Source organism: Arachis stenosperma, chromosome 6 (genome assembly GCF_014773155.1).
Source record: "Arachis stenosperma cultivar V10309 chromosome 6, arast.V10309.gnm1.PFL2, whole genome shotgun sequence".
Lineage (NCBI taxonomy): Eukaryota > Viridiplantae > Streptophyta > Magnoliopsida > Fabales > Fabaceae > Arachis > Arachis stenosperma.
In genome coordinates this window covers 13494677-13507133 of record NC_080382.1, presented here as the reverse complement: position 1 = coordinate 13507133, position 12457 = coordinate 13494677, and the positions used below count along the sequence as shown (strand labels likewise).

Below are 12457 nucleotides of genomic sequence, written 5' to 3'. Positions count from 1 at the left end.
CTTTAAAAAAAGACGTTTTAACCGTCTTTATCTAAATGACTCCCATTAAATTATTGTAGGATTAGTATTTATCCACTCAATTTACTGTTCATTCTTTCCTTTTTTTTCTTTTTGACTGTCAATTAATGTTCATTCTTCCTTCTTATCTATATTAGTTACTAGAGTATTCTATTATAAATGAAATATTTGATATCATTAATACCGTATAAATTTAAGATTTAAATATTAAAAATAATTAAATTAAATTGATAGTTTAAGTGTCAATGGATATTAATTCTCTCCAAGTCAAAAATTATTTAATTCTATTTGGCTTAAGGGTAGCAATGGGTAGGGTAGGGTTTGGAGCTAACTCTAATCATATTTACAGGCTGAAAATATTCCAACTCTAATCTGATCCGTTCTTAATCCGTGGGTACTTAATCTTATCCGCGGGTTATAAGTACGAAAACCCTACCTATACCTTATCCTATTCACTGCGAATTGAATTGACAACTATATATGACCGGATAGAAACGGGTTAAATAGCCGCGGATAGAATGCATTTTGCCACATCTAATTTAGTTTGTATAGTAGAAAACTACAAATTATTTTTCGTTGTCGAAAACTTGAATACAGATCTCTCAAGTGAGAGCCAGTTATCCTAACCATCTACACTACTAGAAAATTAGTTATTACAGACGGATATTTCCGACGGATTTTATCCCACGGAATTTCAGAGGAATTTTTTTGTCGAAAAACAAAAAAAAATGAATTAGCATAAATTACAGACGAAAAATAGAATCTGTCGATAATTCTGTCAGTAAAATTAATCTTTTTTCGTGAGAAATAGTTACAGACAGAAAATCCATCTATAATTAAATAGACAAAATACTGCTTTTTATTAAATTATTACAGACGGATTTTCTGTCTGTAATTTAAAATTTTTGGTCGGAAATATTAGAATAAAGATATGAGGATCACGTTATACCACTTCATTTCACGCCCCACTTACGCGATTCCACGCTCATCCTCTCTGAATGCTTCATCGGCGGCGCTATCAGCCTTGCTCCGCCGTCTCACCGAACCTCCATTACACTCAACTTCCATCGGCTTTGCTCGCATCCCATCGCACCCCTTCCCGGTTCATCTTCGTCGCACCCCTTCCGTCAGTCTTGCTCGCATCGCTCCCTTTCGAACCCTAATGTGCGTTTCTCTCTTCGTTCTCACCACTAGTGCTTGCTCTTTTTCGTGTGTTGCTGTGTTTCTCTCTTCGATCTTGCCTCGGTTGTGCAGGTAACTCTAATCTCCTTTCTCTTTCATCGCTATTTTCTTTCTTTCTATACCATCGCTAACTCTAATTATATTATCCTATGTTCCATTGCTAACTATGATTCTATTTCCTATTCTATGATAATTTCAACGTCAGCGATTATGATAAAGATATAAAGCAGGTTCTAATACTTAATAATTTGATTTGATAATAGTTTTATTTTTTCTAAAAGAATCCAAGATTGTATAAAAATGACTGTGATTTTGATCTTACAACACTGGATTCATGTTATATTTGGAGTTTCCTAAAATTATAAACTCTTTACAGGAAAAGATACTAATGCTATTGATATGGGAAAGAAGGGTAGTTGGTTTCTGCAATAACGAGAGTTTTCACACACCACTCTAAAGAGAAGCAAGTACCTAATGTAAGTGATTTTATTTATATTTGTTTATTTATTTATGATGTGAAAAATCTTGATCCTGTTTGGCTTGTTCTTGATTTTTCTTTTTGTTGTTGTTAGGTTTGGTTTTCTTGTTACTGATAGAGACTTGTAGTAGTATTAAAATATTTAATCATTTCTAATATTTTAAAATTTTGGGATTCTGGTCTATAAGAATGTAGATGAATATAATTATTTTGTATAAAGTCATAAACTAAAAGGATCTGATAGATGGCAATTAAGTTGTTTCATAATCAGTAATAGAAATTTTGAAATGTAGAAGACAGAATACTAATATTTTTATGCTCATTTTTTATATGAAAAGGAAGCAAAATCTGTAAACTAATGTTTATTTTGTTTGAAATCAATCATCATAGAACTCTGTCTTCACTCTTCAAAATTTGCAACAAGCTCTTTTTACAACATGCAAGATTATTAACAAGTTCGCGAGTTGTATCGTATGATTGAAGTTTATCTAAGCTCTGAGATTTGGTGAACTTTCTTGTTTGATAACCTTGCCAATATAACAGGATTCGGAGAACAAAAGCTCGAAAGATAAGAAGAAGAAAGGCCTAGGAAAACTAAGGCATGGAGAGACCAATTCATTCATCCCCCTCTTCAGAGAGCCATGCAGCATTGATAAAATTTTTGACGACTTCGAAAGAGAGCAACAATTACTATCTGTAAGGCCTCCAACGCCTCTGGAGCAACCAAAACCAGCCCCTGTTGTCCCTCCTAGAGCTGCTTCTCCAAGGGCTCCTTCTCCGAGGGCTCCATCTCCAAGAGTTGCGTATTTTATCTACCAATTAGAACTACTGCATTATTTATTTTTATTTATTTTCTCCTGCTCTAGTTGAGAATGTTCGAGGAGATGGGCTTCAAGGTTGATCACTCCAGTCCTATATATAAGCGCTTTCGTCTGAAAATACTTGGTATGGAACTACACCTAATGTCTTGCTACTTCTCTGTGGTGACTACACTGTGCTGAAACCTCTGTGATGCAGTCGGTGCCTGAACTGAAGAAGATTCGCCTTGTTTACAATTAGTTCTTCTATGATCTTACTGATTTTTTCCCCTTTTTGGTATATTTTAGGCCTATTTGAATCCGGAATAACTAGTACTGGTTCGCCAGCATCTGGTGAAAAAGGTAGGAGTGCAATTGCTGAAGTTATTACTGCCTCCATCCTTTCACGACTTCACATTCTGGCACGTTTTGATTACAATATTTAAATAGATTGCTCGTTCTTTTTGTGTCTCCTCAGTCAGTTTCTTTTTCCTGATTGTTTTTCGTTTCCAAGGTGAATTTAACAAAGGCAGAAAGGGAGACAAGGTTGCAAATGGAAAGGCTAATGCTTCAAAAAGCCCATCAGACCCTGGAATTGATCAAAGTTGGTGCTTGACTTGGTTATACCTTCTTTATGATTTATACCTGCATCTTGACTCTCATTTATGATCTATTCATTTTGGTTTAGTCACTGAACTAATCAAATCTGCATTACATAAACTCTGCTTTAACTAATATCTACAATATTACTCATATTTGGTTGGCTTATGCAGAACTTCCAGAAAATATCAAATGCCTAATGGGAGGAAATGAGGGAATGAGGGATGTTATGTTAGGCCAATTTTCCTTTGCCAAAATTTAAAAGTAGAATGTGTTTATCAATCTCTACTAATCATGATTTTTTTACTATACTTTCAGGTACATAGATGGCCAAGAATGGGAGGGCATAGATTCATAGAAATTATATTTTTGCATCAATTTGATGTCTATGGATTGCAACAAGTAACAAGATATTTAGAGACAAAATGGTTAACAGGAGTGAAAGCTCTATAGCTATGAGTGCCTTCCATGTAGATTACACACCTGAGAAAAGTGGTTTTTATGATATACATGTATATTGTGAAAATGTCTTATTGGATAAGGGTCATACACTCAGAAAAGAAGTAAAAGCAGGTAAAGAATTAGTTTGCATTTTTGCATTTGACCAAAAGAAAGAGCAAGTGAAGTGAATTTTGCAGATGAGATAAGTGGAATTAACACAGGACTTCCTTCACCAACTTCATCTAATGAATCCTCTGTTACAAGTTAATTATTAGAGCAGCAAAAATTGTTCAAATGAGTTAGGAAATTGAATAGGAAATTGCTTGCAACATAGTTCTTTTAATTTACTAGTATGAAGCATAGTTCTTTTAATTTATGAGTATGAGGAAAATTATTTAGAGCTGATGTCCATTAACAACTTTTAATTTACTCAATACACTTTGTTGATGTATGGTTGTTATTTATTATTATAGTTGATGTATCAATACACTTTGTTTATGTTTTGAATTATATTGACTTGTTTGTTTATAGTATTTTTCTTTTAGTTTGATAATATGATGAATTTGTTTATTTTTTGAAATATTATAAATATTCGAATACAAATTAGATAAAAATTTGTATTTAATTTGTATTAATTAAATTTATATTTATTTTGTATGAAAAACAAGTTTATTTTGTAATGGAAAAATAAAAAAAATATTTTACCTTACCGACGAATTTATAAACAGATTTTCTGTCTGTATTTAGAGTTTAGAATGGTTTTCTAAGGTTTTAATTACCGACGGAAAATATGTCGGAAAATCCGTCTGTAATTACAGACGAAAAATCCGTCAAAAAATTCGTCTGTAATTATAGACGAAAAATCTGTCTGTAGTTATAGACGGAAAATCCGTCTGAAAATCCGTCTGTAATTACAGACGGAAAATCCGTCTGAAAATCTGTCTGTAATTACAGACGAAAAATCCGTCGGGAAGTTCGTCGCCTTCGGGAAATGGATGGAGAATTTACAGAGAAAAAATCCGTCGGTAAATAATTTTCGACGGGACTTTTACAGAGGGACAAAATTCGTCGGTAATTTCGTCGGTAACCAAAAATCCGTCTGTAATAAAGACTAAATCTGTCTGTAAATCTGTCTGTATTAATCTATTTTCTAATTGTGCTAGACTACAATGGAGTTGTTATTTACTTTCCTTTCAATTTTATTATCTCTACATTTTTTCCGCATATTAGGGCTTTATCACCATTCTGCAAAATCTACTGATAAGATATAAGAACATTGACCAAGATATTGATGAATTATTATTGTTGACTACGCCGTCTTGATACCAGCTATTATCCAGCTATTCATAGTTATCAGAATCGAACCGCTAATTAATCCGGTCATATGACCGGGTGACTGGGTCAACCGATGAGTCGCTGATTCACCCGGTTGACTGGGTCATAATTAAATAAAACATAAAATTATAAAGATAAAATTAAAATTAAAATTAAAAGTTAAAATATATGCTTTTATAAATATATTAATAACAATCAAGTATCAAGTATCAATTTTTAGATATAATTTATGACGCAAAAGAGATAATAAATTAGTCACTAGTATAAAATATTTTTTCAAGTTAAATGAACAAGAGAGAGAAAAAAACATAACACAATCAATATATCAAGTTTAGTATCCATGTAAATTCATATTTAAAAGATAAAAGTAAAAATAAAAATTTGTTCAAAATTACTGTATAACTATCTTTTGTCACATAATAATAAGAAAAATGTTGGTAGAGTAGTAAGGGAGAGAGCATGCCATCCACAATGTCCCTTGTTTGAACCTTAAAACCAACATTTTTTAGTTTAATTTCTGCACTCGAGCGGGTCAACAACGGTCCCAAACACGAATCGATCGGTTTTCAACGAATTCGACCACCATTGATCGAGTCAATTGCAAATTCGATCTTAAGCACGAATCGAACCGATCAGACTACTAATTCATCAGTTTTTCGATTGAATCAGGCGGTTCGATCCGGTTCTAATAACTATGAGCTATCTATCTTCGTTTAATTGAAAAACGCATTCCTCTAACATTTTTTATATCGTAAGCTGAATCTAGTTCACCAAAAATGGCAAGCTTCTACTTTGGTTATCTTATTTAGGAAAAATATAGGTAATCAACAATATTGGTAAACAATGTGAACAATAGATATATCGAATGTTTATTTCATTAGATGTGCGAATGATTATTCTAATATTAAGATTTAGGTGAATAATTTAGAGGTGTAATGTATTTTTATTTTATTGGTAATTGTTCATATTGTTCAAAAAAATTATTAATTACCTAACATAACCCTTTTATTTAATACAAATCTAACAACAAATATGAGAAAATTCTAATCTTGTATATATTGTGCCCCGTTGGAAAAAGGCACCCGCAGTCGGATATTTAGTTTTTAAATACATTCCTCAGATGATGCAATTTAATGTTTCAAATTTCATATGTTGTTTTGCAGGGTACCAATGCATAATTAAGGCCTTTTACAAGAATCATGCATAGGTAGGAAATTTTAGACTACTTAATTTTTATTTTTATTTTTCTTTTCGGTGACCAGTTTTGCTTATGATCTTTGTTTATTAGTTCCTAAATTTTCAAATTGTGAGACATATCAGTCCCCTTTTTAAGTTTTGACAGTTTAAAATAAAAACTAAAATATTCTTAAAAAAGTTTATGTCCAAACGCATTTGAATTGCAATGTCAAAAGTGAACACAAATATGCTTTTAACTTACCCTACACTAATTTCTGGATTTCACTGTGTTAACAGGATCATCTTTTTTTTTTACATACATTATTTTACATACATTGATAAAAAGAGCAGAACATTTACACCCTTATATCTCAACCCTAAAAGACTCTACATATGTATAACATTCTTCAACTTATTCCAAGGAGATTACTTTTCAGACCTGCACTCCAATCCTCTGAGCCACCTGCATCCGCAAAATATTCATTCTAGTCATTCTTTTATGCATAAGGACCTTATTAAAATTTGTCAATTTCTTTTGAAAAATAAAAAATAATTTCAAAAACACGATGAGAAGGTGATAACAAGGTTGAAAACAGCAGAAGCATTATCCGTATAAATAAGGTATTCATTTTTGAATCATGCTAATAACACAAAGTTGCAAGCTGCCACATTGGATCATATACCCTTTTCTTTTGCAGGTGCATATGGATCATCAGGTGCTTACAGAGCACTCACTATTAATGACGGATACCTCTCCTCTATTGGGAATTCAATAGGAATCAGAGAAGCATGCGAGAATGATATTGGCATTGGTAGGAATGTGGGATCAAACTCCCAACCGAACAGAAACTCCCTAATCCTAAAGATGATGATAGGTATCTTGTTTGATTCTCTGAAAGTTATATACTCACCTATTCTCGACATAAAGTTTTCATGCTATTTCAAAAAGAAATTAGATGTTGTAGGTTGGATGAAGATGTTAGGATACCTCTTTAAAGGAGTGAACATCACTTCCCCAAAGCCAAGCATCACAGCCTGCATCTCTTGCACCCCATACATCATTTCTACGATCATCACCAACATGAACAGCATCCTCGGGGTTTACGCCCAATAGTTCACATGCTTTAAGAAATATGGTTGGATTTGGCTTCTCAGCTGCAACCTATTTGAAAAAGGCATAAACTCCTTAAATCAATAATATTATAAAAGAAGAAAGTATTCAAATGAAAACTTCAATTAACTACATGTATCACACAAATGGAGCCAAATATGTGTTTGAAAATTAGTTAACAAATTGACAATATAAATAAATTTCAAGAGAAATTTGATACATGCAACAATAACGACCATCTGATTACCTCAGCAGATACTGCTACTGCATCAAACCAATTTTCACAATTCAATGCCCGCAGGACAGGTCTCAGTCGAGTGTCGAAATTCGATACAACAGCCAATTTGACACCAGATTTTCTAAGAGCATTAAACACTTTTTCTGCTTCAGGATCACAAAGATGCCATGCCTATAGATGAAGTGTGCCAAAAGGTTATCAAAACCATACCCAAATATATACACACCATAAAATTTAAAGGAAGTTAACTATAAAAACCCACCTTGTCTGTCATATAGTAGTTATAAAGTTCTTCAAAGTATTGAGAATCCGAACAGCCGGTGGAATAGCTAACTATGTATTGCCAGAATGGCCTACCATCATTAACATATCTGCAATGTTGGAAGATAGAAAAGAAGAGAGTTTTAATATTACAAAAGATGACAACAATATGTCTAACTAACTATTTATTCATTTTCAATTAAAACAGAGTGAAATTATTAGAGATAAATGATTCCATCAATATCTTACTACTTATCAACTTAAGTTTTTGAGATAAATGATTCCATCAATATCAAAACCTGTATGATCCAAAGGTCTAAAACATCCTTGGCAAAGGGTCATGCTTCAAACCCAAAAGAACCTATTATTGCATGTTACAGATATATTATTCATTTATATGGCTAGTTTGATAGATATGAACAAGATAAAGTGCAAAGAAAAATAAAAAGGAAGCAACCTGAGACGAGATTTGCCCCAAGGTTGACTATAAGCTCTTCTGTATCTATGCAATATCTCATCCTCAGAGTACTCCACTCCATATTTCTCCCCAATTGTCCTATATATCTGCGTAACAAACCCTAAATTGGTTAAGAATTATAAATTTTGCAGAAAGAAAGAAAGAAAGAAAGAATTAGAGAGCGTACCTGGGCCATGGGCTGAGAAGGGAGAACAAGAGTGCCAACAGCATCAACAAGAAGCGCCTTGTGAGTGATGTGGCCATAAAGGGACCTCCTGTAATCTGCGTAGTCCTTGAGTGCTTCTGTTTCTGACTCTGCAACTTGCGCCGCCGCAGAAGAGTAGCGGCAATGTTGAAGGGCTTTTGCAGCCATGGCGAATGGTCTGCCATTGGAGGAAAAAAAACAAGAAGAGACGGTTCTTGAGAGAAGCTTTGTTAGCGGCATCATTTGAATGGAACAAACTCACATTCCCAAAATGACCTTCACCACTTTCTTCTTCCTTCCTCCCTCACTCTCACTTCTCACTTCTCACTTCTCAGTCCTTAAACACCACACACAACCGAAATCGGAGCCCTCTTATTCTCTCACAACACACAAACTCATCTTCCACAAATGCCCCTCTCACTTCTCTAGTATTACTATTTCTTCCCTCTACTTTTTTTTTGTCGTTCATCATTTAAAAATCAGTTTAAATTAATTTAAAATTATTTTATTTTATATCTATTAATTATTTTTAAAATAAATATATAACATTAAATATAAAATTATAAATATTGAATTAAATTAAATAATTTTAGATTTTTTTTATTCTTTCTAGTTTATTGTTTATGCTACTAACTTTTTTGGATTGCCCCCACACTATAAAGTTAATATCATTAATGTCATAAAGAAAGCATAAATAAAAGGATTAATGCCGACTCTGCTATATATATATATATATATATATATATTAAAAATTAATTATTTATAAAATATATATTAAAAATATATGCTAAAAATAAATTAAAAAATATATTTATATATATACATAATAATTAATTTGATAATATATTTTTTATGTACATATAATATTTTTTATATATATTTAGTATAAAATGAGCATTAATTAGTACTGATGTGTATAAAAAGTTTCCCATGCATTTGATCTTTTATGGGTTAAGGAATTGGTGAATTGTGCATGTATGTTTTTATTGCAGTGATGATCTATTCCCCTATAGAAGCCTTTTATTATGGTAACTAGCAGTTTGACCGTTGACCGCATCTAGGCGGCGCAGTTGGAAAGAAAAAAAAATTTGTTGTTAAGAAATTGTGTCATAAGAAGTATGTAGTTTGCTAGTGTGAACTGTGAGGGGATAGACGTGTATGTAAGACCATATCATAAAATAAAAAATAAAATGTATTAGTCAAGTTATATGATATGCATGAGATACTAAAATTGTTACGCAATGAATGTATATCAAGATTTGTATTTGCATAAAGTTGAAGGGAAAATTACGCACACTTTCCCTGGAATTTTTATAAAAGTTGAACCTCCCTCACATGTCACATATATAATAACTGAATCTGATTGTTAGAAAAGTAACAATCACATGCTAGTACCACATAAAATTTAAGTAATCTATGCTTGGCCCTTTATTATTATTGGATTGGTCAACATTTGTATTGAAGGAAATGAATTCCCATATTCTTGCTTGTAGAAGAGGGTTTTCCTTAGCTTCCTTCGTTTTAATTTTAATTTTATTTGTATTAGTAAGTGATAGATGTGTATGAATTATGAAATGGGAGATACCTAATATCAAAAGAGAATGAAACACACATGACACGAAACAACAATAACGGAAACAAAGAGACCCCGCAAGCATCTAACAGAACATGAAATATTAGAAAAGACACATGAAAGCCGGTTGCATATATTAATCTAATGCTTGATGCTTCATATAACAATATAGAAACTTTTTTAAAAGATGTTAATTAAATGATACTTTCTTTTGTTTTTTTGTTTATATTTATACATTTTTTTAATGAAAATAATATATATTTTAGTTTGTTTGACCAAAACTTTTTTCAATGATTATTATAATTGTACAAAAATTAGTGATAACTATTTAGTTGATTGAAATAATAATAATATAAAATATATATTTATTATTATTGTAATAAATTTTATTTATTTTTAATATTTTATCATTAATTATAAAATATAGAAGTTTTTAATTAAATATGTTTGTAATGAGCTAAAATATTTGATACTATATGATAAAAAATAAAAATAAATAAATTTATTATTTTAATAATAAATCATATTTTATATTATTATTATTAGAATGACTTGAATCAACCAAACAATTATTATTAATTTATATACATACTTATAATAATTATTGAAAAGTATATATGTTGATCAAATAAATTAAGTGTGTTGTTTTAATCTTATAAAAAATTATATATTTTATAAATAAAAAAATTTCATATAGACATCTGATAACGAAGAGAAATGTCATTTTACTAATAATATATGATTTCTGCGCATTCATATATAATAGATAGGTGTGCTTGTCAATTTTGTTCAAGATATGTGCATTGACTTATTAATGATGATTAGGAGTATAAGTATATAAAAACTTACGTCTAATTATTTTTATATAAAATTAATAATTAAAAATTATTATATTATTTAATAAATTTAATTAAATTATTATCTAACAGTTATTAATTATTAATTTTGTAAAAAAAATTATACCACAAATTTTTATGATGCGTAGACATTGTTACTAATATAAATACAAAATACACAGATACATAAATTTTTATGAAATATAGTATATATATAAAATATGATATATTTTTTAGATAAATTATAATTATATTTTAATATTTTAATAATATTAAAATAATTTTTATTCCAATAATTAATAATATATGTTATTTTTAAATATATTTTAAAAATATATATTAAAAATAAAATAAATATATTAATATGTAATAGTATTTAAATATATTTAAGTATATTTAAATTTTTTTAAAATTCATATTAAAATATAATTTGACATAAAAAAATAAATAAATAGTATATTCAAAATGTATTCGATATACAAATATACAGATACAATAGTTTAAAATAATATTCTATGGTTGATAATGTTAAGATAAGTATATGATGTGGATGACCATTAATAAGTATACAAGGAAATACTTTGTCTCTCTTTTTCTTATGTGTACTATTATAAAGCACTTCTTTATTTTCTCTCTTCACATACTACTAATATAATATTAATATATTATCTTTATAGTAGTATAATAGTATTGATAAATACTGATAGTAGTATTTTTCTATTTATACTTTATTTTATTACTTCTTCCTTATTTATTTTACAACATGTTATTAACACGAGACTCTGATTAAATTTTTAGGAAGACTCAAAAAATGGCAAGGATATATAATGAAGATGTATATCCTGCGGATAGTGTAAGTTCGCAGACCATTCTCAAAAGTGATATATATTTTACCCATCTTGTGCCAAAAGAAGAATATGTTAATACTATTATTGGCTCAGACAATGTGATTGAAGGCTCCAGAAGAGCTATAATTTTGTTTTTCAGAGGAACAAAATTTATAATAAATAATGCACTATTGTCTACTAAATCTCTAAGAAACTTGTTGAGCTTTAAAGATATTCGCCGAAATGGATATCATATTGAGACTATGAATGAGGAAAATCATAAGTACTTATGTATCACAACTCATGATTCAAATAAAAATGTTATATTAGAAAAATTGTCCTCATTTTCATCTGGGTTATATTATACAAAGATTAGTGCAATTGAATCACATGCCATTGTAAACCAGAAGTTTACTAACCCAAATGAATTCATAACTTGGCACGACCGATTGGGTCATCTGGGAACAACTATGATGCGGAGAATTATTGAAAACTCCTATGCACATTCACTAAAGAACCAGAAGATTCTTAAATCTAGTGAATTTTGTTGTGCTGTATCTTCTCAGGGAAAGTTAATTTTAAGGCCATCACCAGTAAAGATTGGATTTGAATCCCCTGAATTCTTAGAAAGGATTCAAGGCGATATATGTGGACCTATTCATCCACCATGTGGATCTTTTAGATATTTTATGATCCTAATAGACGCATCTTCGAGATGGTCACATATGTGCTTATTGTCTTCTCGCAACCTAGCGTTTGTGAGATTACTGACTCAAATTATTCAATTAAAAGCACAATTTTTAAAAAATCCATCAAAGTAATTCGTCTTGATAATGCTGGTGAATTTACTTCCCAAGCTTTTGATGCTTATTTTATGGCTAATGGAATAAGTGTTGAACATCTAGTAGCTTATGTTCACACA

At 30.3% G+C, this 12457-nt stretch overlaps 2 protein-coding genes across 2 annotated transcripts; one reads left to right on the top strand and one right to left on the bottom strand.

The window, feature by feature from the left end:
- The first annotated feature begins 2507 nt into the window (after positions 1 to 2507).
- LOC130933703 (uncharacterized) lies at positions 2508 to 3528 on the top strand. The gene is made up of 4 exons (XM_057863323.1): positions 2508 to 2623; positions 2785 to 2897; positions 2990 to 3079; positions 3394 to 3528. The coding sequence occupies exons 1-4, from the start codon at positions 2551 to 2553 to the stop codon at positions 3526 to 3528; spliced, it is 411 nt and encodes a 136-aa protein (XP_057719306.1). The 5' UTR covers positions 2508 to 2550.
- Positions 3529 to 6226: 2698 nt separating this feature from the next.
- On the bottom strand, positions 6227 to 8655 carry LOC130933069 (uncharacterized). Its single transcript, XM_057862570.1, has 6 exons — positions 8282 to 8655; positions 8095 to 8201; positions 7639 to 7747; positions 7386 to 7547; positions 7016 to 7189; positions 6227 to 6490 (listed from the first exon to the last, which is right to left on the bottom strand). The coding sequence occupies exons 1-6, from the start codon at positions 8540 to 8542 to the stop codon at positions 6461 to 6463; spliced, it is 843 nt and encodes a 280-aa protein (XP_057718553.1). The 5' UTR covers positions 8543 to 8655; the 3' UTR covers positions 6227 to 6460.
- Positions 8656 to 12457: the final 3802 nt, after the last annotated feature.